The 27673-nt window shown below is 38.9% G+C and overlaps 1 protein-coding gene across 2 annotated transcripts; it reads right to left on the reverse strand.

Annotated features, from left to right (window-relative positions):
- Window positions 1-803: 803 nt before the first annotated feature.
- Window positions 804-27673, reverse strand: ipo4 (importin 4). Of its 2 annotated transcripts, XM_029528831.1 has the most exons (31): window positions 27364-27673; window positions 27047-27133; window positions 24795-24874; window positions 24670-24711; window positions 24406-24535; window positions 22316-22495; window positions 21909-21974; window positions 21723-21824; window positions 21537-21620; window positions 20926-21081; window positions 20725-20778; window positions 20515-20624; window positions 20308-20416; window positions 19962-20091; window positions 19710-19823; window positions 16237-16350; window positions 15973-16096; window positions 15721-15832; window positions 15505-15626; window positions 14592-14669; window positions 14305-14362; window positions 12695-12800; window positions 11043-11236; window positions 10859-10909; window positions 9731-9856; window positions 3861-4087; window positions 3050-3182; window positions 2666-2770; window positions 1621-1690; window positions 1276-1445; window positions 804-1242 (listed from the first exon to the last, which is right to left on the reverse strand). In XM_029528831.1, the coding sequence occupies exons 1-30, from the start codon at window positions 27427-27429 to the stop codon at window positions 1315-1317; spliced, it is 3261 nt and encodes a 1086-aa protein (XP_029384691.1). In that variant the 5' UTR covers window positions 27430-27673; the 3' UTR covers window positions 804-1242; window positions 1276-1314. The 2 variants fall into 2 exon arrangements, 1 of the variants encoding a protein (XP_029384691.1); XR_003842290.1 differs by lacking the exons at window positions 804-1242; window positions 1276-1445; window positions 1621-1690; window positions 2666-2770 and adding an exon at window positions 10499-10587.

The raw sequence follows: 27673 nt of genomic DNA on the forward strand, positions 1-27673 counted from the left end.
ACTACCCATCCTAATGCAGCCAGACCACGCATACCAACCCTTTCCCTTCTTGGACACAACACTGGCTGACCTGGGCATCCAAGAGTGAGCATGCTTTCAGTGTGGGGGCTCTTCACAAGCAGTTTCAGTTGGATTGGTTAACAAGTCGCTGTCTGTGTACAGGTCTGAGGTGAATGAAAGGGTTGTGTGGGTTGACACAAAGAAGACACAGGTGAAGAACAAAGCAGGGAAGCTCAAGGAAAAAGAGATCACCATCCTGGAGGTACAACTTTCAGTTTGTACAGAGGAATGTGACAAATTACTTCAATGTAATTTGTTTTGTAGGTGCGAGTGAAAGCCCAAAAGCCAGGAGACAAAAGGGTCCAAGAGGTCATGTACAGCACAGAGGCTCACTCTGACCGCTCCTTCTGCCGCACGGGAATGAACATCCTGCCCTGGAAAGAAAGGTGCACAGGTTTGGGAGCACTACATATTTGATTATTCTGTTAGTAATAGATTAGACAAAACGGTCAATAGCAACAGGTGTGACTAACTACCTAATGTGTAGTTGGTGCACACTTTAGTCAGGCAACCACCTGCATGATGTCTCTCCAAATCTGAGCACTTCCTCATAAATACGCATCTGAAAAGATTCTATGTCTGTCAGGGGACATCACATTGACACCAGTGCAGATGACAATGGCGTCGGACATGGAAACAAAGCAACCAGACTCCACTGAGGCAGAGATCTGAGGAGCAGCAATTTTTATCTCCGGAGTCAAAGCTTTTACATATATTCAATAATTCAACTAGTGCAGAGCAAAGCGAGTCCAACTCCTTTTTATTTCAAGAGGGCAGGTTTGAATTTATTTGTTTATAAGATGAAATCGGCGTTGACTGAAATTCTACTAAAACAGAACCAGGTTCTTGCCTATGTCACATCAGTGTCACCTGTTAGCTCAATATTTGTAGTCATTCAGGGTGCTGAATGTCATTTGCTTTGATGAAGTACGGCAAAACTAATAGAGGAAGGAGCTACATTGACTTACACTGGTAATGAAGATAAAAGCTTCAACCTTTATAGAAAACCAGAACAATGCTAACAACAAGATGGTGAAACAGAACTAGTAATAAAACTTCCACATGCACCCATGAAAACAGATCAGTAAACACTCAAGATAACTGTTGTAACCATGTGGGAATCATTACCAACAACAGTCCCATTTCACTTCCTCTATCAAAAAAAAAAATATATATATATATATAATATATATATATATATATATATATATATATATATATATTCTCATTATTAATTTTCAGAATGTTGGTGGGCTATGAGGCAGAAATGGCCACGCTGAGTTTAGACTGTTGCTCTCCTGGAAGTGACATCACTGCTGACTGGAAATCTTCTGAATGATGTTGGGAAAATTCTTTTATCAACACAGCCACAGTCTTCTGAGTGTCTGTGGATGAGACAGTAAAAAAGGTTAACAATACTACAGAGGCCAACAGTGGGTCTTCACAGAGGATAATGTTTGTACTATTAATCTTCTCATCCATATATCTCAGGATGCCATCAATGGCTTAAGCATATAAATGCTACAAAGTTGCGATCTTGATTTTACCAATAATATTCACCTTCATCAACATTCTTGTTGCCCAGGACATAACTGCAGGCAGCAACTACTTGCTTCATCAGCTTCACCATCTGTGTGTGTGTGTGTGTGGGGTAAACGTATAACATTCAATCAAACTCATGCATCTCACTCACTCACTCACAAACACACAAAGTTGCATTGCACAGATAATGTTATTCAGATCATGGTGTCAGAGAGCTTCAGGTACTGAGACATATATAAGAATCTAAAGACAAAAGCTCAAGAATCTTCATTTGTAGGCCATTATCAATAGCAGCCAAATGATATGTATGTTTTTTTCTGCCTCTTATAGGTAGTTTTTCCTTGACACTGCCACTAAGTGCTTGCTCATCAAGGGGATCTGTTGGGTCTCTTTGAATAATTTTATAAGAGTTTGGTCTAGACCTGCTCTATATATAAAGTGCCTTGATATAACTTATGATTTGGGTGACACAAATAAATCTGATTTGATTTTGATTTATATCAGCTGGTAAACTTCAAGATTACACTGTGTAAGATAAAATTGAATAACAATAATGCAAATTTACTGCACTGTAAATTTACCTGATTGACTTCATTATAGATTCAACATATTCCTTCAAGAGCAAGGACTTGGCGATAGTGGCAAGGAAAAACTTCCTTTAAGATGCAGAAACCTCAGGCAGAACCAATGGGAAGGGAGTTGTAATGTGCAATGATAACTAAAAGATCACTTAGCAGAGATGATTGAGCACCTGTCGGGGACAGGAAGAGAGGATGGGAGGGACAAAATGCACTATGGGAGGAAACCAAGAGGTATGTAATGTACATGCATGTGGGAGACAGCGAGAGAGAGGTGCTCAGTGAAACCTCCAGCAGCAGGCCTATAGCAGCACAACTAAAAGAAAAAGAGCAATTAAACATTAATTTTTTAACTGCAGGCTTTCTCATAAAGGAAAGTGTTAAAACTGATCTTGAAAGCTGCAACAAAATCCAAGGCATAGACATCAAAGTTTTCATGCCACTGGAACAGTAAGCATTTAATGTAAATGGGCTGTGCAGTGTACCAGAGCAGGACTGTGTGTGTAGAGCATGGCCAGGCAGATGAACACTGTCTTGTTCTCCTCCAAATCCTCTTTAAGTGGAAGACAAGCCAAAAGTGCAGGAACAACCTGTCACAGAAAACATGTGTTCTGACCCAGAGATGTGCAAACTGCAGATATATTGTCTTAAGAGCTTGCTATTTCTTCATACATCATGTCAGAGGCTTGAATTACTACTACATGTCAGAGTGATGGGTTATAAGATCTGAAGTTACAAGTTCAACGTTTTAATGAAAAATTCAAAATCCTCACCATGTAGTCATTTTCAGGCACTGTGTGAAAAGATTGTTAACTGAGCATCGACTGCACCAAGACAACATGCAAAGCTCTGAAGGTATTTAACAGCACCTGCTCCAGAGGGACAGCATTGACGTTGCTCATAATCATCCTGGACAGGGCAGCACACAAGTTGTCAATCACCCTAGAGTCTGACTCTTTGATCAGCAGGTTGGAAAAAACAGACAGCATCATGGGATAGTCTCTGTAATGCACTTCAGTAAGGAATTTATTCAACACTGCATTAATCACACTGTAATGATTTACATGATGCCAATGTTTGCTTTGTTTTTTTGAAAAACACGGTTTGCCCTTTTCCATTAATTTAGTGTAAACTGGATTTTTTTTTCCTCAAAACATCAGCCTTGGCTCTATCAATGATTAGCAATTAGAATATATTGATTGATATTGATTAGATGCATTATTTTTGTGCAGTAGCTCGTCTAAAATTTACTTCTCAAATTTCCAATTGAAAACATAAATAAATTTTATAAAATCTCTAGAACTATTATCTAGAACTATCCGAGTCATACAGTTTTTGTCCATTAATGACTTAAAATGGTCCTAAAAGAGAAAGTACATTTCCTGTAAAAAATGTTTGCTTGAGCTAGTTGGGGAATGGCATACATCAATATGTGTGGATGATCAGAATGGCAACACTTCCGCTTGAATTGAAGCCCATGAAAACCCTGCATATATTGCCAATTTTATTCATTTAACATTTCCTGGTGGGTGTTTGGTGGTGTGCTTATGTAAATAAGTCACTTTAATAAATTGATTTTTTAAGCAAGTGTACTACTCCTTGTTACATGGCGGAATTCTGAGCTAGTTCGTGACAAAAACTACATTCAATTTTCCACACAAAACACACTTGTAAGGATACGATACAATGATGGGTCCAGCTGCCTCAGCCAGACATCCTAGTCCAAAAACACTATTGTTGCGAACCTCAGGGTCTCCATCCTTAACTCCAGCTACCAGCACAGGAAGCAAACGATTGGAGAGTCGGCCTGCCACTTCTCTGCCCCCAGATACCCTGACGAGGGCCTGCAGGATTTCTCCGATAACACCCACAGCGAAGGAGCGGTCTGCCACTGTGCAGGAAGATTTCTTTGAAGTGAACATAGGACAAACCAAAACAGGAGAAACTTGTTAAAATGAAGCCCCATTGATGCAGAAATTAAGTCTTGGAACCAATAGTAATGGTGAGGAAACACTGTTGAACTTTTGGGCTCACACCCATCACGCATCTGAATAAGCAGAGCATTATCAAAGAGCATTACACTAGGGCTGTGTCCGAAACCACCCCCTCACTCCATAGATAGGGAGATTAATGTAGTGGACTATATAGTTAACTTGTTCACAAATGACGATTGCTTTTGGACACTACTTTTGGTAATTGCATCACTGCTGTTGCGCAATTATAATATACCCAATTCCTGGCCAAACTTTTCTGTTTATCACTGCATTACGTTAAATGCTTTTGAGAATCTTGCACTGAATTGTAATTTTTATTCTCGTATTTGGACTTATATTTTATTTTTTATTTCTATATTTCATATTTATTATAGTCTGTGGGATTTTCCATTTTTGCCGTGAGCGCAATGCATCATGGGATATCTTGCTTGGGTTAGTGACCATTTTTACAGCGCATTGTGGGATACTTTCAGTGTACTGCATTTCGTCGCAAAAGATTTCGGACACCACTAAAAAATGACGAGCTCCTCATATAGTGCACTAATTAGTGATTAGGGAGTGTAACATAAGCTATTTGATGGGCGTTATAGTCACATGTCTGTCCCAAATATGTGGGTTAGGAGGGCTCTATTAAACATACTGGTAGGTCTAGCAGGTCTAGGTCTTTTAGACGACCCTGTACCCCCCACCCCATTTTTTACTTTTTTATTCTCTGATTCTGAGTGGTTTGGGACGTTAGCAGAAGGTTATATTAGCCTACAAACGATCCTCTGCGATCGTTGCCATAGTGAAGACACAAGCTGAAGCCGTAACATAAGCTCATCAATCGGCGTTATCCTCACCAGTGTCTTTGTTGGTAGATTAAGCGACTATTTCTGGTGTTAATGGAGGCTTTTATGGTGTAAACTGATGTGAAAGGCCACATCCCTCTGTAGGAGCAGCAGCAGCAGGTGCTGTTCTGTGCCCTCACATTGGCCTCTTCCCAAATTCAGCCAGAGTAGAGGGGAGCTCCTCACCCCTCAATGAGCACCCAGACTGCAAATGAATTAAATCTGATACCACCCTGGATATAAATACGGTTTCCCTGTGACAAGACGTTTGGTCAATTGCAAAAAAGAATAAAGAATCAACAGAATAAAGTTCATTTATAGCTCTAAACACATTTAAGATGTTTTTTTACTTACTTTTTTGTCTCTCCCACGACGTTAGACTCTCTCCCACAGTGTCTATTACAATTACATGCCTATCATCATGCATATGCAAAATGATTGATTGACTTTCCTTACTGAGCAGCTGGCGTCTGTCCTAAACATACTAGTAGGATCAGCACTCATTTAATGACTCGTCCCCCCCCCCCATTCGGACAGAGTTGGTGGAACCCAGTGGGGACAGAAAGCTGGTATGGGAATGAGCTGTCACGTGACTGTCAAAGTGGAAAATGCAATATATTGTACATACACCCAGGGCTTAAAGGAGAGGTGAAACATGCATAGTCTTGGCAATGCTGGTGCTCAGCTATATTAAAATTAATTTAAAAATTACTTTCAAAAAGCTGTAAAACCGTAGATATTATGGATGTATTTCCTAAGTTTAGTCTGGTTATTTAGCATTCGAGTTGCCATGCTGGAGTGACATAAATAGCTACGACACCTGGTTGGTTAGTTGCTTTGCGGCTGGATGGTGAGGCTGAACCACAAAGGAGGAATTTATTTTAAATAAAACATTCTTGGAAATGAACAAAGACGAGCTGGACAGGCCCCTGTCCCACTGCCGATGCCTTTCAGCCCATACAGCGAGTTAACCAGGCCAGTAGTACAGGAGGAAGTGGAGCAGATTGTTTGGGGTGACCCTAATCCTAACCGGAGGGGTTTACTACGAAGCTGGGCTTTCTTTGGGTGAGCTAGCTCGACAAAAAGCTCCAACCAGAGATAACGAGTATCACGACGGTGGTTATCAACTTGATTTGTCGACCCAGGCTTATCTCATTAGGCTCTGTGTGTTATCACAATTTGACGCCATTTCCACAGAAAAATTGTCCGATTATGTGCTGCATGTTTCAACCAAGAGGAACAGATTATGATAAATGTTGAGCTATGATGAGTTCAGACCAATAACAGCTAAACTCAACACTTTTTCTTCAAACAAGGCAAGAGAGGAAGCCTGACAAAAAAATTCAGATTGTGTAAGTTAATATAGCCAATATATCATTATATAACTTTAATTCCCTCCCTGACATTGTCTCACAATGAAGAATACAAGAAATTCACTTAGATTAGGGCCAAATCAAAGTTAAATTCATTTGATTTGTCTTTTTCGTGATAAATAAACAAACTTTCTAATTGGTTGTTCTATTGGTTGTAGTGCCAGCAGTGCAAATCTGGTCCCAACACAAAAATATAAAGTGGTATGCATTTGCTGTGCATTTATCACTCTTTTAGTGGAATGACAATACACTGCGTAACATATTAAGTGTTAATATTATTTTAAGCAAACAAAGAAAAATTAGAGGAGAAAGACTGGAGGGGCACGCTCCAGCATATTACACAGCCTCAGAGGAGCTGGCCCTTGGAAATAATGAAGGGCGGCCGATCATGGAGGGGACACAAGGAGGTCAATCAGAGCCTGTTGCTGGCAGCTCCCACCAGCAAGTTTTTGTCCAGGGTATGTATATGTGCTTTGGTGGTAAAATATTAAGTGTAAGTGTAATACAGTTAAAGGAGACACATTAGTGTTGTTCAAGCTGACAGCAAACATTAAAATTAAAAACAGTAGGCGCAGCTTCAGGCTTTAGTCTGTTGGTCCGACGGACAATTTGTTTGCCTGACTCAAAGGTCTTCATCTCTGTATAATCTTCCTCCATAAAAATGCTCACTGCAAACCCTGGAGTCAGCGCCCATTCTCCCACAGATTCTCCCTCTTCATTGCCGCTAGCTAGCACCACAGTACAGCTCTCCGCACCAATGGCAGTTTACGTAAACTGACTGTTTTACCCTGAGCTTTCTCCATATAAAATTATTTTGACAACCAGGTGCAATAGAGGGGTGGCCTCCATTTTGTTTTCCGTGTTGTTGTGTCTCCTCCTTTCACGATCAGTCATAAACAACCACTGCTAAAATCGTACCTCCTGCGCCCCAACCAACCCAGTGACGTCACAGGTTACTGTGGTGAAAGATGGCGGCATCCATGCTACAAAACACATGACCGAACAAAGCTTTTTCTTCTTTGTTTACATTTTCAATCTTTCTTAGATAATTTTTTAATAGAGTGAACTTCCTTTTAGCAAATCACCTTAACCTGCTTCAGTGCTTCCCCTCCCCTTTAAAGTAAGAAAAAATCCTCAGCCTGAATTTTTTTTCCCAGGAGGGTGCAATCAAACTACGTAATTCTTATTCTAAATACAAAATGATAAATAACCAAAAGGCTTGTCTATTGTTAGGACGTTTTCCCCTGGCATCATCTCCAACAGAGACTTCAATGAAGGAAAAAAAACAAAAGAACAAAAAAAACCACAAAACTCAGAACCCAAAATTCTATACTCCAACTCGGAAATTTCCAACTTCTGATGTCATAGTGATTACGCAACAGGTTAAAACAGAGGAGAAAAAACAAGTTGTCATATTGCCATAGTTTTCTGGACGCCAAAATATGTACAGCAGCCGTTTGTTTATTTTGGAGGCAGTAATTTCCGAATTTGACAACTTAGAGCTTATTTTTCCCTAAATTGTTCAGAATACAACAACACCTGCTGCTGGATCTCAAGCAAATTCTCCCAGACACACCCACCCTACTTCTCGTTGACTAGTGATGTTAGACCAGAGGTGTCCAAATCCAGTCCTGGAGGGCCACTGTCCTGCATGTTTTAGATATTTCCTGCTCCAACACACCTGATTCAAATGATCAGCTTGTCTGAGGTCTGATAAGAAGCCACTCATTTGAATCAGGACCAGATTTGGACACCTCTGTGGTAGACTGTTTGAGAGCGAAAGCTGAGTTACTCTCATTCTATTGATAGGCAAACTCAATTGACTGCTTGAACCTGACAATATCCCACATCAACAGGTTTGTTTCTTTAATGCTGATCTTTTATTAATTGCAGTCCTACTACACTCGCCGGAGATCCAGTACGGTGCTGGAATAGTTTAAGCACTGTACACTCACAAAACAAAACTGTCGTATATGAGCCCTTTGTGAAAACTGGGGGTACTAAAGTAACAATATAATAATATACAACTCCAAAGCATAATATGATCGGGGTGACCTTTGAAGACTGGAAAATGAATTGTGTACTTATTCCGGCAGCAGCCCCCCGAGGCAATTTCAAAATTTCTGCCAAGGAATTTTCTAGTTATTATTCCTCTTCAGTAAAAATTTCAGTTGCAAACTCCTCGGAGGGCTTTGAATTTACCCACACGGACCTAATTCCATTATCTGGGGCCTGTTTGGGAATGGCGCACTATTGATATTTTGGGTAGAATACGATATTTTGGTGCCGTAAACGGCAAATGCGGCCAAAAAAAAAAAAAACTCCATTAATTTCTAATGAGAGATGGCAAAAATTCCCCAAAATGTTAAGCACTTTCAAACATTTCATACTTAGGTATACTTAAAGCTACACAGTCAATTTAACCTTTAAAACGGAGGAGAATATGTTCTCTACTAAGTCGTGTATTCATCTTTCTGATATATTTTATACTTTAAGATCAACAATTGTTCAAGCGTCATGCTCAGTTTTGCTCATTTTCGGGTGAAAATTTTTGTTTCCCCATTGCATCATGAATTACAGTGCGGTCGAGGCGATGATTACTGGGGGAAAAAAAATGTAAATCTGCCTCACAGACACAAACATAATTTTCTCTACATAATAGCAATTCTTGTACTCTCTTGAAAAAAATGGTCTATCTTAACAGTAAAGAATTTGACAAAGAATTTGAACTGTGCCCCTCTAAAGGACATGCCCACCCCTCGTGTGCAACCTCTTTCTACGTAATTTCGCAGGAGAGAAGGATAGCTATCCATATTTTTCATATGTTTTTAAATTATCCATCTTCATCCCGTGTCCACATTTTACATCCTAGAAACACTAAAATACACACACAGCTTCAGGAACTTCTTGTGGCACTCAAGAGTCTGTTCAGTTCTCTCATAGAAGTTACTGTTTTGTCACAAATTGCCCCAGAGCGAGAGGTTCGCAGAGGCTAAAACTTCCCTTTTTAAGTTGGCTCACAGAGTTGAGATGACGCAATCACTGATGTTTCCTGTTTGTGTAATGTGCAATACACACATGGGAGATCTTCAGTTGGAGTGGGGAGCAGAGGTGATGATTACAGTGAGAACCGAATTTGAGATGTGAGCCTCTAAAAGACATGCTCACCCCCTTGTGTGTGCCACTTCTTTCAATGTAATTTCTCAGGAGAGAAGGAGAGCCATCAATATTTTCCATACGTTTATAAGTAGCTCCTGCGTCCACATTATACATCCTAGATTTAAATTGATTTCACAAACTTTTATGAAGGCACACTGCAGGTAAGTAATTCAAGTTAGTACATTAAGACTCACAGCTTTGCTGATGATGAGAGGCAGCAAGTCATCAAGGAAAGGGGCAAAATTGCCTGCAGGGACAGAAGCAGCCAACAGCGGGATTCCCTCTCCAGCAAATTCCTGGAGCATGGCATCATATTCAGCCTAAAAATAGAGCACAGCACCAGGAAGTAGAAAATTATTGGACAAGAATCTGGGCACATAATTACACCATATTCATACCAATTAGGGACTCACTCACTCAAAAAAAACAAAAAACAAACAAAACAACAGCAATAATGATCAGCTACAGTACACTAGCATTGAAATCATGAATGATTGGTATTGATAGCTTTAAGTATGTCAAATAAACAAAATCTACACCATTACACATGCATCTGCATCCAGGTGCCCAGCCCATTAAGATTTAAGAACAGGCAACATTACACCAGTCTTAAACTTGATGAACCTGTGAGAACCTGCAATCAACTGCAAACACTCGTTTAGAATGAGTACAGTTTGAAATTTGGTCTGGGCCATATTGTAATGGACAGAATCAGCAGCCCCATTGAATTTCAATGACAAAAGGTCAGAGGATGGCAGTTCAGAGACACTTCAAATTCATCTGACTGCCCAAATGTGGTGTTAAAGGCTTATACAGCATATTGATTATTATTATTATTATTTTTTTTTTTCCAAATATACAGCACCAGTCAAATCTATTCACACCTTCTACCGCATGAAGCTGACAGAGAATGTCAAGTGTGTGCAAAGCTGTCAAAGGAAAAGGGGGATACATTGAAGAACCTTAAATATAAAAATCCTCGTTTGTTTAATCCTTGTTTGCTGGATAATTCCATGTGTTCTTTCAAAGTTTTGATGTCTTCAGTATTAACCTACAATGTAGAAAATAATACAAAATTAAAAAACCCTGAATGAGAAGGTGTGTAAATATTTGGCTGGCACTGTATCTAAAACATTTTTAATTTTATTTTGTTAAGAGTTATTTGGTGTAAATTCATGGTAAATTCAACAAAGGTGTACGAACACAAAGGAAAAAAGAAAATCTTATATTTACACTAACATGGAAGCAGTCATAAATAGGTCACTTGTATACTATGTGCATTTAGACTTTAATGCTCATGACTTATCAAAAGGAGATTTAACCTGTTGGTCTTCATCGTCAGCATCATCCTCACCAACATCCTGGCAAACAGTCTGAACAGACACATAACAGCATTGGTAGCATTACTTACACCTCGGAAATATCCTTTATGAAATTCTTTCATCAACCTTAGCATTGCATAATGACATCTGATTTCCAGCCCTCATCAGCCTCCCATCCTCTCACCTTCTTCTTGAGTACATCACGAATGACAAAGCTGATCTCCTTGAGGCGTAAAGGATTTATGAACACCTCCTCCTTGCAGGACTTGATGACATTGTTCAAGGATTCTAGGACACCCATCACTACCTGGCGCTCATTTTCAGTTTGAATCGTTTCCACAAAGCAAGGCAGCACTATGTCCAACAACTTTAGTAGGGCTGGGAAATGGAGGGAGAATGTGGAGCAATCAAGATAAAATTATTTCTTTTATACAGTTTTTATACAAATTGAGCTTGGGTTTCTGTGACTACTACTACACTTCATACAATTATGAAAAAATATTTGGTTGCTATAGTTTATCTCATGAATTATAGTCACATCTCACAATTTCCATTCAGGACAGCTTATGATGGTAAACAATCAAGCTATCTTTCAATAATCATAATGTATGGCTGATAACTAACATCATTTTTATATTGAATTTCACAGAGGTGTTCAAAGAATGGTCCTCAATTGAAGAACTGGTCAGTGAACAGGGGGGAATGAAAAATTTGAAAATCAAGTAAGTGCTGCTAATGATTTAGAATCAATGCAATTGGAAGTCAAAATGCATTGAAATCTTCACAGACGTTCGTGGTCGATTACTATCCTGCAGTCTGGTTCACACTAACATTGTCCCTCCACAAAAAAAGCCACTGTAGTCACTTCCTGGTTAGGCTTCTTAAGCTAGTAATGTACACAGGAGTGGTATGGCATTTATATAAAAACTCCATACTTGACATGAGCTAAAAAAGGAGGGAGCATTTATGCTGGGAACACACATTACAGAAATTAGTTAATGTGAATGAAACACAGCGTTTCTGCCTGAGAGAACACAACAATGGATACAAGCACAGGGACATTGCAATGCTTCAATTATACTTAGAGTTTTGGTAGTTATAGGTGATAATGTGGGTATCAAGGTTAGGCTGACATGACTAGACTACTTACCTGATGGACAATGTATTCTTTCAACATTCACATAACAAACAGGTATTATGATTGTTAAAACACAACTAACAATGATTTCATGTAGAATATTTGAAAAAAGAAAAGACAAATAGGGTATACCTAAATATACTGTGGTTGTCAGTTTATTAGAAATCTAAACTCAAGATAGCTGTGCGCAGGGCATGCATAAACTATTACGCAAAAATAGGACTGGACGATGATCATCTAATATTCTATGCATTTGTGCTTTTTCTGGACAGATATTGTGATTGAGATTTAATTGGTGATTTCATTTTAACTTTTTCAAGCCCTGGTGGAGCTTTGTTGTATTTGGGACATTCGTAGCATTTGGTGCCATTAGAGTTGTTGGATTTCTTCTGATGTGGCTCCCAGTTATTACGGTGTCAAACATTTGACCACTGAGAAATAAAGTCGATGAAATCACTGTGTTTGACGTTTGGTGGCTAGAGAGGTATCCAAGCCTTGGATAATCTGGATTCACTAAACCAGCATAAACAAGTTACACTAACATTGCATTGGTTACAACTAAGCCAGCACCGCTTGCAGGTTTTGCTGTCAGCTCCAGCTCCAGCAAACTGGAAAATGTGGCTCCCCAAAAAGCACCTGTGCAATTCAAAACCTGAATACCCTTTTTGTATTTAAAATAACAGTACAGTAAGCCTTACCATGGTGATTGTCATCTGTGGGATTCTCCTTCCACACTTTGTGCTGAGCTCGACAAAACTGGCCCATTGCTCCAAATGCAGCCCTGCGGACATCCTCGTGGGGAAACTTAGTACAAGTAGAAGGGCATACACCAATGTTGTAGCACAAAAACACAAAACAAGTAACAAGCTTTCATTGAATCTAAATTAAAGTATGATTAATAATTTTTTAAAATATCGTTTCTCAAAATTGAAGAAACACAGGAATGGAAAATGGTTGAGTCTTAAGACAGGATTTACAATTTTGATAACTCATCCTGTCATTCTGATCAATATACCACAACACTAGCATACGTCTTACTAGATAGAAAAACATCAGTAACAACATGTCCAGTTGCCTAATAATGTGTAGAGGCCCCCTTTTTCTGCCAAAGATTGCTCACCTGCCAATATATGTAGAGTCCATACAAGCCTTTATCTGGTATGGACCCCGATAGACCTCTGAATGCGTGCTATGGTGTCAAATTCTCCATTAAACAGTATACCTGGTCTACAAATATGGTGATGTAAAAGTTTGTGTGGTTCAGTTGCAACGGCCATTCGCCCACATGCCAATTGTAGATGCTTTTAGCAGTGGACAAGGGTTAGCATGGGCACCCTAATAAATTTTAACCCATTTGTCTAGACATCAAAATTTGGCCCTTGTCCAAGTTGTTCACATTTTTTTGCTTAACCTTTTTCCTACTTACATGAGATCAATCGAGTCCAAAATGTTCACTTGCTGCTGAATATATTCCACTTTATATACCACTTGAAAATGTCATCAGGCATAGCCTAAGTACTGCTATATACAAATACTGATTAAAAACCTGAAAGTATTTTGCACTCCTCCCATTTTATCAATGTATTAGCTGAATACATTACACAACCAACAGCAGAATGGTAAAGATTATGAACTAAGGTCAAAGCAGACTCAGTTTTCATCCTTAGAATTGATTAAGATTTTATATCTTTTCAGACAATTACCAGATTCTGAACACACATGGTCACTTCATTTAAGTAATGCCTGTTTTGATGGTTGCTCTAGCATCTATAGAGATGCAAGGATCATCATGCCAGTTGAAGCCAGTCAGGGTTATCCTAGTACAGTAGTAATTGTAAGGTTGTATAAATGTAACTGCTTATTAACATATTGTTTAAATAAAAAATGTGTAATTGCTGTCATTACAACAATAAAAAAGGTGTAGCCTATAAGGTGCACCTTTTTTCATTGAAAATGAGATTCAGATAGACTAAAGTTTTATATATAGGCTGTATGAATTACAGGCCTGCATTGTTTATACAGACAACAACTCATCCTTAGTCTTCTAATAATGTTAAGCTCTTAATCTCGTTTTAAAACAGAGCCTTGGAGGCCAGCACGCAATGAGTTTCTCAAATCGCTTGAGAATATGAATTAAGGAGTGGATATGTAAAAGTCTGTTGGGTGATGAAGTGTTAACACCTCTGCTGAGCAGAGCTGCTTTTATTAGGAAGAATGCTGTTGGTTCAACTAAAAATATTCATAATTCCTCGGGGCCCGGGATGCCTGATGTAAGTATCGGAGCCTGTACTTACAAACAAGGACTTACATCTCTCATCTTGTAAACTTGCTGGAAGCTGGACTCAAGGAAAGGATGAAAGGCAGCACTGTCAGAAAGACCACAGCAACAAATTAAGAATGCATCGAGAGCATCTTAATCAACTAAACTGAAATTAAAAATGTCACTCATTACCAAACTGTAATTTAAGGCACAACTGCAACAAATGATAATTAAAGTATAACAACATTTCTGAGACAAGACACACTGGAAGAAAAATTAACAGAACAAAAACAACACACCAAGACATAAATACTTTGATCTGTTAAAAGCCTGACCCCGTGTTGAAAGCTATCTCTCCAAGTGCATCACAGGCATCCTCCTTCTCATCAATATAGCTGTTCTCCACACTGAATCTAAAAGACAGAGAAAAATTGTATTAGAATGAGCAGTAAATATCCATGAGTTATCTTACTTCCAACACTCCATCCTTATTTTCCGGGCTCTAATTCTTCAGGTTACATTCTAGAAAGACCCTCATAATTTTAGTTAATGTTTTACTGAAATTATAGCTGATAGTGGCCATTTACAATGCTTGGGTGACAAAGTTTTTGTAGATATGGACACAGAATAAGGCATTAACTTAATGAAAATGTGACAAAGGTCACATTACAAAGAAAGTGGCTGTTCAACTTTTGACAATGGTCACATTTTAGTGACCAAAGATTTTGACAAACAAACCTTAGAACAACTTAGAACATAGTTTAGCATTAGTTGAGGTAAAATACAGAAGAGTGCTACAACCATGAGATACATATAGAAACCCTTCTCAGAAAACTGGAGTTGTACTACTTCCCAGCAGGGATGTGCATTTTCAGCAAAGTTGCTTTTCGATTGTCACTGGGAACTATTCAGCTTTCAAGAGAAAGTGGCTGTTTGGGCCTGAATTTAGGCTTCACAAAAGATTTTTGTTAACATGTAAGGCTCAAATCTGCACAATATAAACCTTCTCATATAACATAGTAACCAATTATTTCCGTGTGCTGCTGTGAACTAAAGAAATAAAATGACACCCACTGCAGACAAAATGACCACCACATGAACTTTTAGATTTTTATATATTATATAATGCTATATATTGATTCAAAATCATTGCTCATTCCTATTTCAAACCACAGAACCCTTGGTGAAAGATCTTTTGTTTTGGAATTTTATATTTGGTCTTCACTGGATGTGTGTGCACACTGCTACCCTGCAACATCATGGACATCCATTTCAACCTCATCTTCTGTAAGGTCTGCATCTACATTTTGTTCTTTGTCATCCTCATCATCATCCAGCAGAACAAAGGTCTTGTCCTGCTCAAGGTGTGCCTGAAGAGAGACAATACATGAAGGTATGAAGGTTATATAACAGACTCACTCTCTCCCAGTTTTAAGGGTCCTGTAAGGTGGGTACAGATTTTACCGTGATGCCTTCATTAGACTTAAGGGCAAGAAGCATGACTGTTGTAATGGCGGTAAGGTGAGGGGTTAGGCAGTCAGGGGTGACTGTTGATACAGCAGAATATAGACTGTACCTGACAGGTAGACAGAGAGAGAAAATTTTCACCCTTGTTTCTGAAAGCAAATTATTGTTTGAATATTTATTTTCTATTTATTATTTTATTTAAATACAAAACCCATAATAACTACGCATCGACAAATCTAAGTTACTTACGTGCAGCGTCTCAGGTCAGGATCATCGATGGTGTCAGTAAGGTTGAGGCCTAAATGAATACACTCAGCAGCAAGAGGACTAAAGACATCTTTGCCAATGGTACGGGCCAGCACAGAGAGGGTATCTGAGAGCAACAACCTTCATTAAATCATGCATCTGAACTTGACGTCATGCACAGTATTTCTCTGCCTTCTGCACACAGCGAACTAAAGAACTGGAGTGATTTTTGCATATTTTTCCTTCAGATCACTGGGGTTTACTTACCAAAAGATTGAGTTTGTAGAGCCCTCATGTCCTCTGTGGTGGTGGTCAGGAATCCCTTCAGACTTTCGATAACTGGAGGGAAGTAGGGAACCAGCAGCTCTTTGGCAGCATTGGCTATAAACATAGCAATTCACATTGATCATGGCTCATTAGAATTAAGAATTCAAAGTAAGACTGAATTTTATGGAATGAAGTTTGAGATAAAGATATACATACACACACGCACACATTTATACCAGCCACAACATTTTTCACAACATAAGGTTAGTAAAAATAGTACGAAAATCTGTTAATTGTACATCAATTGATTTTTAGTAGGGAACTACCGTAATTTTCAGATTATAAACCGCTACTTTTTTCCACACGCTTTGAACCCTGCAGCTTAAATAACTGAGGCTAATTTATGGATTTTTACGGGTAACAAGCTTCACGCCACCAATGGATTTAGCGTCATATCAGACCAATGAAATTAACAGGCAAGTCACAGTGGACCAGTGAAATTGTTCAAATTAAATTAAACGCACAGTAAATTCTTCAGAACAGTCATTTATTTTGCACTTCATGCACACACCCTTATCATGGAAAACACTCAAAGCAATGCATATGATGCAGCTTTCAAGTTAAAGTTGATCGATCTGGTGAAAAGGCGAGATCTTTGTGTAACATAATTCCTGCCATATGCCACTTCCTCCCATATTTCCGATACCTGCGGCTTAGGGTTAGGGTTAACAAGTGTGACCTATATATGTACAAAACAGTTTTTCTCTTTAAATTTAGCAGGTGCGCTCTATAGTTTGGAAATTACGGTATATTAATGTTTTCTGAAGCTGTTAGCAGTGCATTCATCTACATTCTTTGATTCTTAAATGTCATTACAATCAACTATAATCTCACCTGTTTCAGACGATTTAATTGTTAAATGATTTCATGTGAAGTAGCAGCAGCTCTAGGCCCTTTTTCCTAACTTTTTCCTTTGGCTGGCTGCTGTACACTGGCAATGTGTTGCCACTTTTGTTGCTCCGCTTAATCTCTGACTGACTGAGCGTACACAGATAATTACATTTTTAAATGCTGAGTGAGGGTGAATAGCCAGAGACAAATTAAAAATTTAAAACACTGTACTTTTTGTGTGCTTTACTGTGTACAACAGCAATCATTTATTAGTGATGCAAGCATGAGGCATATTTTAATCAGCTCGCCAATGGCAAGTGAGCCTAATATTTTACCCAACAAAACATTTTCTTACCCACATTTTGTGAGGGGTGTGTGCTAATTTTCCTCATAATAAGTGAGATGAGAGAGGGTAGACAGGCCCTAACAAGGGGGGATGGGATGGGGTCAAGATAGCAGTTGGTGAATTTCATTGTGGAGATGAGTTTGGAGACAGGAAGAGTACAATGAGAGCCTTCCGCTGGGTAGCAGTTTGAAATCTGTTTCATAAGGAGTGAGAAGGAGCAGAGGAGACGTGGTTTGAAGTTGTTGGTGTACTGACAGGATTTTGGAATGGAAGGAGGATTTGATGTTGAATCAGCTTGTTGCATTTGTCAGTTGTGAGGGTGGTGGTGAACTTCTTTGAACATCCCTGGGGAGGAGTTTGAAGTGGAAGCAGGTTAACCTGGATCACATGACTAGTGCTCAGATGAAGTGTAGTGTTTTCTCAGCAGAGTGAGGGATACTGTTTTCGCCAGTGAAGTTACAGAAGAATCGGCGTTGTGAACCTCGATGGATGTAGGGACTTCACCAGAGAAAAAGTAATAAGAGGGTTGAGGGAAGAGGGAGTTGAGCGAGAGAAGCTGGGAGGATGTGTACCGAAGAGACATGGCTGGCGGGAAGCAGTGGGGGAACCTACGCAGTGTTGGCAGCAGGAAGACCACGCTGTGACAGACAGCGAGCCTGTTGGGGTACAGTCCATGACCGAGGGTGGAGAGGTCCACTGGAGCATGTCGTTGCTGAGGTCTACAGAAGTCCAAACCAGCAGGATAAGCAAGATACTGTCCCTTGCCCTGATGGCTAGCAGCAGCAGCCAAGCAGTGAGTGACAAAAATCCGATCATCAAAAGTAGTGTGTTTTTAACGTTACTTTGCAATAATTTTATTTAAGATTATTTTGTAAGCACTTTGAGTAATTGCTCGTAAATTGCTCTCAACTTTTAAAATGCAAATAAAGAATATTTTGTTAGGATTATGGAAATTTTGCAGTTTTTGTGGGTAAGGTTACAAGGAACACTTTAAACATAAATTAGTAAAATCACAAGCTGATGGAATGTTATTACATGTTATCATTTGGATATGGATCAGTGTGCTACTGTAGAGACTAATACATATAGGCATTGGTGAAATGACTTTAAATCGGTAACATTATTTTATTATCTAGCCATCAGAACATAAGTTACTTGGTTGAAAGCTTCACCTGAAACAATCAAAGGCTTCCAAGAAGGCTCTATATTAACCTTAAGTCTTATATTCCATTTTTGTGAATGAACAAGGCCACGGTTTAAGGTCAGTTAAGACATGTGCAGCGTCACATTTACATAAAGACAAAAAGACATTGAACATCTGCAGGATGCTTTTTGATTCACTGCAGATTTCTTTGTTAAACTAGGTATCAATTCTAAAAATACAAAATGTATGTGAGCATCACTCGTTCTCGATCGAAGGGAGCGGAATATCCTGACATTGACCTGGCCTGCTAAGAGAGAAACATGGTGCTTCTTTAACATTTTCTGCAATCCGAGTGTCTAAATACAAAGGCTAACTAAAATCTGCTGTAGTTGCAGCTCATTTAGAAAGTTATGTAAACGTTAACACCCAGCTTTGCCATATCTTTCAATTAATTGATGTAGTAGTGGATTTTATTAAACATGCCCTTAAGCAGCAGTAATATGCAAGAAAGTTATCTAATTATCTATCTAGTTATTCTAGTTATTCTAGAAGTTATCTAATAGTTATCTAGCTAATTATCTAAGCTAGCTTTCATCTCCAGTAGCTCAAGCTGTTCAAATGTAACAAGCTGTTTTCTTGTGTTTCAATGTAAATGTACAAATAAAGAAATGAAATAAGAAAAACAGAAAAAATAAAGACAACATGGAAAGGTTTCTAGTATGTTACTCAATGCATATCCTGATTGATGAGCTAAATTAAATATCAATCACAATTTTAACCATTTCTTCTCATTATATGTCTTGCATTAGTGATCATCTGATCTTCAAGCTTTTGAAAATGTAAATAATTTCAACTGGATTATGCAGAACACAAATATTGCTATACCTCACCAGATCTGTTGGTGTCAGTAGTGGTAAGGTGTTACTGTTGACTTATGTTCTTGAGTTGATGCACATTTATATACCCCTGCTATAGATCTATAGATCTTCCATAGTCTGTCCAATTATGACAATTTTTTTTTATCCTGAATGAGGCGAAAGAATTGTATTGAACTAAAGCCTTAGTTTACACAGTCAGGCTCTTAATTCTTACCTATGGCACCTATGGCAGACACAGTGAGCTCTTTAATCTTGAAGTTTTCAGTGTTGTTGAGAGCAGACAACATGGTGTCCATCAGGGTGGGCAGATAAGGCTCAATATCTGACCCTATTCAGAGAGAACAGAAATTAGGCTCTGTAGTTTTTACTCAAGAGTCACTGAAAATGGTTTTGATTCATGTCAACAAAGTCTGTTCTATTTTGTATTTTTCTGTGTCAGTAAATTTGAACCCTTCTTTTATTTTACCTAGGTTCTCCATGAAGTTCTCCAAGGCGTAAAAGGCCTTGGTGACATGGCCAATCTTAGCTTGGTTCAAGGATGACAGGTATCCCAACAGCAATGGCATCAAATCTGCATAGTACTTACTCACTTCTGGCTGGAAAGCATAAGTGAAAACAGTTAAAGAGAGTTCATACCTGTGCCAAGGCTTACTCATATGGAGTATTTGTTTGGACAGAGCTGTTTATAAGTGTTACACCTTCACACACACACACACACACACACCTGCACACACACCTAGTCATAAAAATGAATACATTTATGAAATGTGAGCACAGAATGAACATGCTTTACATATTATATCCTGACTCACTTGTAAATGTTCTGAGAACTGCCCCAGGGCAAACAGTCCTGCACAGCGCACCACTTGATCACTGTCAGAAAGACTACAGCACACTGTCTGCAGCACTGATGACAGCATCCTAACAGACACAGATTCATACACTCAAATCTTTGATGGTTTGCCCAGAACCAGCCCTTATATGAAAAAGTACATAAATTGGAGAGAAATAGGACTGACTTGGTGCGTATATGGTCAGCACATCCCTCAGCCAGCACAGCAAGGCACATAAGACCGCCCTTCCTCTCATAGGGGTTTTCATGAACAAGACAGGTTTCGATGCGAGGCATCTAAAACAAAGAAAGAAATTGTCAGTAAACAGGTAAGCGTGTGGGCAAAGTTTCTTACATCTGCATTGAAAAACATAATGTTAGCATAAAAATAGCTCACCAGCTGTTGGAACAGTTTCTCTGGGGGCATATGGAGAGCCATAGTGTCAATAATCTGTAAACACATTTCAATTGAACAAGATATTACTTGGATCTTCAAATATCAACTCAAGCTTCTGAAAAAAAAAAAAAAAAAAAAAAAAAAAGGGAATGTCAAAATCAGGACACTACAGATGAAAACAATGACATAATTTCTCCCCACCTGAGCAGCACAATGTTTGGGATTGTCATTTTCTGTACAATCGCCGCTGTCATCCTCATTGTCCTCTGGATCCTGCTCACCAGGTGGAGGAGCTGCAGTTAGTATTGGGAAAATGGCCTGCAGGATTGGGTTCATCAGTTTCTGCTTCAGAACAGTCTATGAAGCAGAGAAAAATAATTTGTTTTTTGACAAATGAAAACAAACTTAGTCCTTTGTTTCTTGTCCAGCATTTTGATAAAATTTTAAAGAGTTTAAACTCTACCAGCACTGGTGGGAGGACTTCACTCGTTTATAAAAAAAAAAAAAAAAAAAAACACACACACCAACCAATTTGTTCCAATAAACGATTCCACTGAAGTTAATGTGGTTTATCTCAATGTTGACCTTTTTTTTTTTATTATTATTATTATTTTACACACATACACCAACCCCCCCCCCCCCCCAAAAAAAAACAAAAAAAACCCCAAAAAAAAACACTTAACTTAAAGTTTGTTGACTAGTTGACAGGCAGCTACCCCCCATCTCTTCAGGAGATTCAAAGCAAGGATAACTGTAAATACACTTGTTTACTAACCCTAACTTTTGTTACAGCAATTGAGGATTGATTTCACCTTGCTCTTCAACTTGATGAGGAAGGCTATGGAGGAGAGAGCTTTCACTCGCACCAAGTTCCCCAGTGTGATGTCACTGCCCACCTAATACGAAAACACAATTTAGTGCTCAGTTATGATTCAAAGCATTCAGTTGACATGAAATTCATAGGATGCAAAGACATCATACAGACATTGAGCTCCCACCTCCAAGCAGAAGTGGACAACATCAGCAACATGATGGACTATGATGGACACCTCACTCTCCATGAGCTCATTAAGGACCTCCATGGCCTCACTAGCTTGGTCCTGTCCAGACCAGCAAATCCAACCATTAGCCAGTAACACTGAAACTGAACAGAAACATCACTTTTCGAAACTCTAAATATTTACCTGGTTTGCTTTGATGAGGTGTTTCAGAGCAACAATCAGACTTGGGATAATTGAGCGCATCAGGTTCTGTATAGCAATAAAATGTCAGAATCATACCTATCACTCAATTTGGTCAACACATACTGTGATAAAACAAACCAATATGTGCGTACGTGTGGACTAGGGATGTGCATTTCCAGCAAAAATGTAAACAGGAACTATTTCACTTTTAAATCAATGATCGTCCGTTTCACATAAACTGAACACCTGACGCATCATACAGATGTGTATCAAGAAGTTTAATAAAATTTATTAAATTATCACATGAATTGTTTTATTCTAAAAAGTTATTGAAACTCATTGCCCATCCTTAGTGTGTACATACATGCAGTCCACACACACATGAAACATTCTTTCAAAGGCCTCACCATCTCCTCTGAGCCAGTGTATGCAATTATAACTGTGAGAGTTAGGATGCAGTAGTACACTGCAGTGGGGTTGTTGTGATCCTGCAGTACAGCACTGAACAGCTGCAGCACCTGGCAGAAGTGAGGTTTGAAGGGCTCAGGATTGGAATCTATCACTTTATTCAGCAGCAGGAGGCCCACCTGTTAGTTCAAAAGAGTAGTGCAATGATGTAATGGTTTACATATCATGTATATGTCATGTATATCAGTCATAACTAAAAATATTGGCAACCTTACACTTCTGTCAGAGAATAATTGAAAAAAAACAAAACAAAACAAAACTGAAATTCTTCAGTATTCACGTCTATTTCCTTTGGTTGGCAGAACAAAAATTAATAAAATAGCCAATTGATGAGAAAAATTATTTGATGTTGTTTCACACACACAACTCCAAAAAAATGGAGTGGACAAAACTATTGGCACCTTCAACTAATTGATATGTCCTTTCAAATGGATAACTGAGGTAAATTTCTTCCTATAACAATGAAATTGTTTCTCACATTTGTCAACTGGAATTTTCAGAATCAAAGAGAACTTTATTGTCCATTGCATGGCAATGGATATTCATCTTTGACGGAGTTCAGAGAATAAAAAAGAACGTTAAAAAAAGTCATAAGACAAAAATTTAGTAGAGCAACAGAACACATAAAAACTAAGGAACCAAGAGAGTCCAGCCCTTGGGGTTTATTTATAATTTTGATTGCGGTTGGAATGAATGAGTTCTTTACTTTGTTTTTGCCTACCTTGTACCAACGGCAAGATGGGAGGTGCTGAAATAAACTACGGAGTGGGTGTGAGGGGTTGTGTATGATGGTATTGGCTTTTCGTTTGACTGCCTATGTGTGGAGATCTGTCAATGAGGTCTGAGTAGTGCCTGTTATTTCAGTAGCATGTTTGGGGACATTTACGATTTATAATTATTTGATTAAAAAAAAAAACCTCATACTTTTAGATTACTCAATTTCCAACTTGCTCCAGGTATTTCAGTATCAAAAGGTTCCTCCTCCTAACTGAAGCGCTCTCTCTGTTCTATGGGTTTCAGTCTGAAATCATTGCTGCCCGTTTCAAGGCTCTCCAGCAATTGGTCTTTATCCCTTTGTAAATTTTTTTTGAAATATGCTTTGGGTCATTGTCCTGGAGGAAGGCCTATAAACTGATACAGAGGCAACTTTGCTGATGCAGGTTGAAAGACAGCTTTGCATGCAAATTTCTTTTTACCCTCTCAGATTGCCTACTTTGATGGACTAGCGACCTATCCATGGTGTACCCTGCCCTTGCCAAATTTGAGTAAGGATTGGCTCCAGCAGCTCCTGTGGCACGGACATGGATAAGCGGTAGAAGATTAATGAATGAATGAATGATTGCCTAGTACACATATTGTGTGGTTAGGTTTGCTGGGGGTGAGATGGTTATTGCAAAGCCATTGATGAAGAGATGTGTCCATACCAGAAACTCCAATAGGACCAATCATTCCACAACAATGGCGGCTCATGGATAACTTCCATATAGTGGCTAGTCACAAGTACTGTTTGTCATTCTTTGAGGTACATATGAAATATCCCAAAATGTACAAATGTGAATCAATGATTTTTTTAAATATTTTTTTTATGTGTTAGATCAATAAGCCTGATGCTAAGTTGGAGAGCTATGTGATTTTGCATGCAGAGGCCCCACATTTAAATCCCAGCCATAACGCAAACCAGTGGTAGGCTTGTGCTGGTCCCAAGTCCAGGAAAAATGGGGAAGGTTGTGGCAAGAAGGGTATCCGGTGAAAAAACTGTGGCCAAATCAATCATGCAATTTACAGAGCAAGGGAAAGCAATTCATTTCAGTTATCCATTCTGAAGATGTGCTACCAATAATTTTGTTGAGGGTGCCAATAATTCTGTCCACTCCATTTTTGGTGATTCAAATGAAACAAGAAATTTAAAAATGGGAATATCAAAGCATTTGTAATTGTGATGATTTGTTGGGAGAATTGGTACATTATCTAGCAGAAGTATAAGGGTACAAATATTTCTGGCAAAATTTCTGTGACTATACACCTGCACCTGTCTGTCATGAGGATTACTACTCTTGGTGGACTGATTGAGGAACTGCAGCAGAGCAGGCCATCGGTCTGGTGTCTCATGTTTAACCATCACTGCACACAGCTGGGAGAGTGAATGCTGCACTGCGTGCCTATAAAAGAAACATCAAGACCCTCAAGCATACATAGCTACATTTGTTATATGCATACCCTAGGAGACACTTGTGCAATTTATACCAAATGAAATCAAGACAAAAACTATTATTGTAAATATTGAGGAGCTTACTCTGTTTCCTGCATGAAGGCTTGCAACACATCCGTCTTGAGGCTGTATTAGCAAACAATTATAATTACATCATCTTTACTATATCCGAGTGTGGTGTGACAATAGTGTGAATGTTGTAAACCAACCTCTCTTTGTCATTTAGGCCAATTTTCTTCCAATGTTTTTTTACTTTCAATCTGAGCATCACTGCAGCTGATTGACGAACCTAGGAGGTGTAAAAACCAAAAATTCAAATAGATGAGAATATCGGCACTTAATTTGCCAACCATTCAAAGTGCCATTTTTGCTGTAGAACTCTTCCATTTTTACAACAAATTTAATCACATGGATTCTCTTTGTGTCTCTCCTGAAACTCCTCTAGCCAGCAGCTACATGACCACATTATAAATCCCTGGGGCCATCTGACAGCAAGTTGGCCAATATAGTGACTACACGAAAGAGAAGAAGAAACAGAGCCATAAGAAGATGAGGGCTGGGTTCAGTTATGTTAGCTAGGGGCAGTAATAGATTAATAACTAACATCCATGCTTGTTAATCAGTGCGACAAAATTATCAATTTGTGCTACATACAGTCAAAGATATGACAGAATAAAATATTTAATGTTTGAATAATAAGAGACTGAAGCATCCTAACATTTTGTTCCATCAGGATTGGGTGAGAGATATGGAGAGTAATTTGGAGGGAACTATAAGGTAGGAAATCCCTTCTCTTTTCTCATTTTGAGTGAATTGTACACTTGGCTGTCTCTGGAAACCAAGTTCCTGCAACTCTCAGGATAGGCTGGGGTCCTGGATTCCTTATTCTCTTCCATTCCAACTACCTTTGTAAGTGCAGATTTTTCACTTTGGCCATGATTAAAAGCAGGGCTGCAGGTGCTATGGACTTTGCACAGAAGTGGAGGGCTGAATATCCAACATGGATGCCATAATTCAAAACTGATAAATGTCAGCAAGCTGAGCAACATACACAGACACTTTATGGAAGCGGATAGAAGCCGCTGCAAGATCAGACTGCTAAGTTTAAAAGAAGGCATTGAGAACGATAATATGATCACATGCATTGAAAGGGTTGAAGGGGTTCAATATGGATACTCATAACAAACTTCAAATTGAAATAGCACACTGCTCCCCCAGAACCTATTCAGATGATGGTCAGCCTTTAAGGCTGACAATAAAACCACTGTGCTCAACTGTGGAACAAGGTCCTTAAAGCCGTGAAGGAAAAGGGGGAGTTGTGAGGAATGAACGCAAGATTTACTTTTTCCTAGATATTGCCAGGCAGTTTTGATAGAAGGGAAATTTTTCAACTGAATGACAAGATCCTATGGCTTGGTCCTGTGGTTTTCAAGTCACCAGTTAGATGGTGACTTGAAAACAGCAAGAAGCTGTTAAATATCTTCTTTCATTGCAGGTGCCATTCCCACACTGGTCTATGGTTGTAATCACACGAACATCTGCTCTTTTCTGCTTGCCACGCAGAGGGATGGAAGCAACAACTGAGATGTGTCGTCAACCTCGGAAGTGGTGTTAAGGTTATTAGTTTGGCTAAAATAAGTCCGCAAAGATATTGTCACTGCCATTGGTTAGCCTGATATTAAAATGAGACGAAACTGGCATCCTTTGAAAACTGTCATGTTAGCTTGTCGGTAAATAGTGCAAAAATAGGCCAATGAGCAAGGGGTCCCTTATTCTCTTTCAAGATACCTGAATGAAATTGTATTCATATGGCCTAACCATTTACAGATAAATCCACTCTGCTCTAATCTCTTGCAGTTTTGTGCAAAACCCACACGGTTATTTGGCATGCAGTATTTATGTAATTTTGCCTATTCCATTTCATTATTCCTGCTTATTGGGGTACTTCAACAGTATTGCAGTTAGATAAAGTGAGGCTGACCGGAAAGGTGTGACTTGTGGAGTCAGTGAGCTATTCATGTGTGTCAATGCATGCCATGTATTTACACTCCTCATAATAGTCATACCAAACAAAGCCGGATAGACTTAACTTGGAAAACCAGCGCCTACTAAAACTGATCAAAAGGTTCAGAAAGTGTTCTGCTCTCTCAAACAAAATTCCTGCTTTATATTTATATCAAATTTTTCTATACATTGTCAGAAGTGTGCTTTGAATGTAGATACTTTATACAGATTAATCAAATCTATTGACAACGCAATAAAACATCCATCAGTTAAAGAGTAATTATGAGTAGTTTTTGAAAAAAGTACTTTCTACTTTTACTCAAGTATTTTTTTAAACACGAATATTTTTACTTGTAATTGAGTACAATTTAACCAATGTAACGGTATTTGTTCTTGAGTACAAATTTGCAGTATTCCACCACTGGTCAGAACCACCTCACCACCATGCTCACCATACCTGAGGGTGATGCGAGCTGCTCATGACAGCACATAAAGCTGGTATCACGGCCGGGTTTTTGAACGCCTGTTTCAGCTGAACTGTGGCCTAAAGGGGGAGAAACAGATCATTTAAGTTCGATTGCCTGTCGCGAACATGTCTGTAGTCAATTAAGCAAACAAACCTCAACCGAAACCATATGTTTCCTTTAACTGATTCAGCAGCTGACTTAGCAAAGTTAGCTAGCTTTTTTCGACGACTGTTAGCTGTAGCCGTCGAATGTCTAAATTAGTCAGTCTAACTAACTCATGTTAACTTGAAGAGGTCTTTGTCTTTACCTGCTGAATGGCCGCATTATCCGGCTGTGTCAGCTGTAAGAGAATTTGCTCCAATTCCGCTGACATTTCGATCAGCTACTGTAGACCGGTGTTGCCGTTTGTGGTAATATTTCTGATGATCCAATCCACTAACAGTTGGGGCTGTAATATTGAAATCACGTTGCTTCTGTGGGAAAATCTAACTGCCTGCTACAGCGATAACCGCAAAGAATTAGTATGAAGGGGCACGACGTTGATGAAAGTATGGAGTGAAACAGACCCTGTACGTTCCAACTGCCTGCACGTGGAACAGCAAGGGACACAAGTTCCA

This window comes from Echeneis naucrates, chromosome 20 (genome assembly GCF_900963305.1).
Source record: "Echeneis naucrates chromosome 20, fEcheNa1.1, whole genome shotgun sequence".
In the NCBI taxonomy this organism is placed as follows: domain Eukaryota; kingdom Metazoa; phylum Chordata; class Actinopteri; order Carangiformes; family Echeneidae; genus Echeneis; species Echeneis naucrates.

Coding starts and splice junctions, on each gene's coding strand:
- ipo4 (XM_029528831.1), bottom strand. CDS start 27,429: ATGTCAGCGGAATTGGAGCAAATTCTCTTACAGCTGACACAGCCGGAT. Junction 22,496..24,405: donor GTAATCCTCATGACAGACAG/GTGCAGGTGTAT, acceptor TTGAACTAACAG/GTGGGCCTCCTGCTGCTGAA. Junction 21,082..21,536: donor TCATCAAGTTGAAGAGCAAG/GTGAAATCAATC, acceptor TCTGCTTCATAG/ACTGTTCTGAAGCAGAAACT.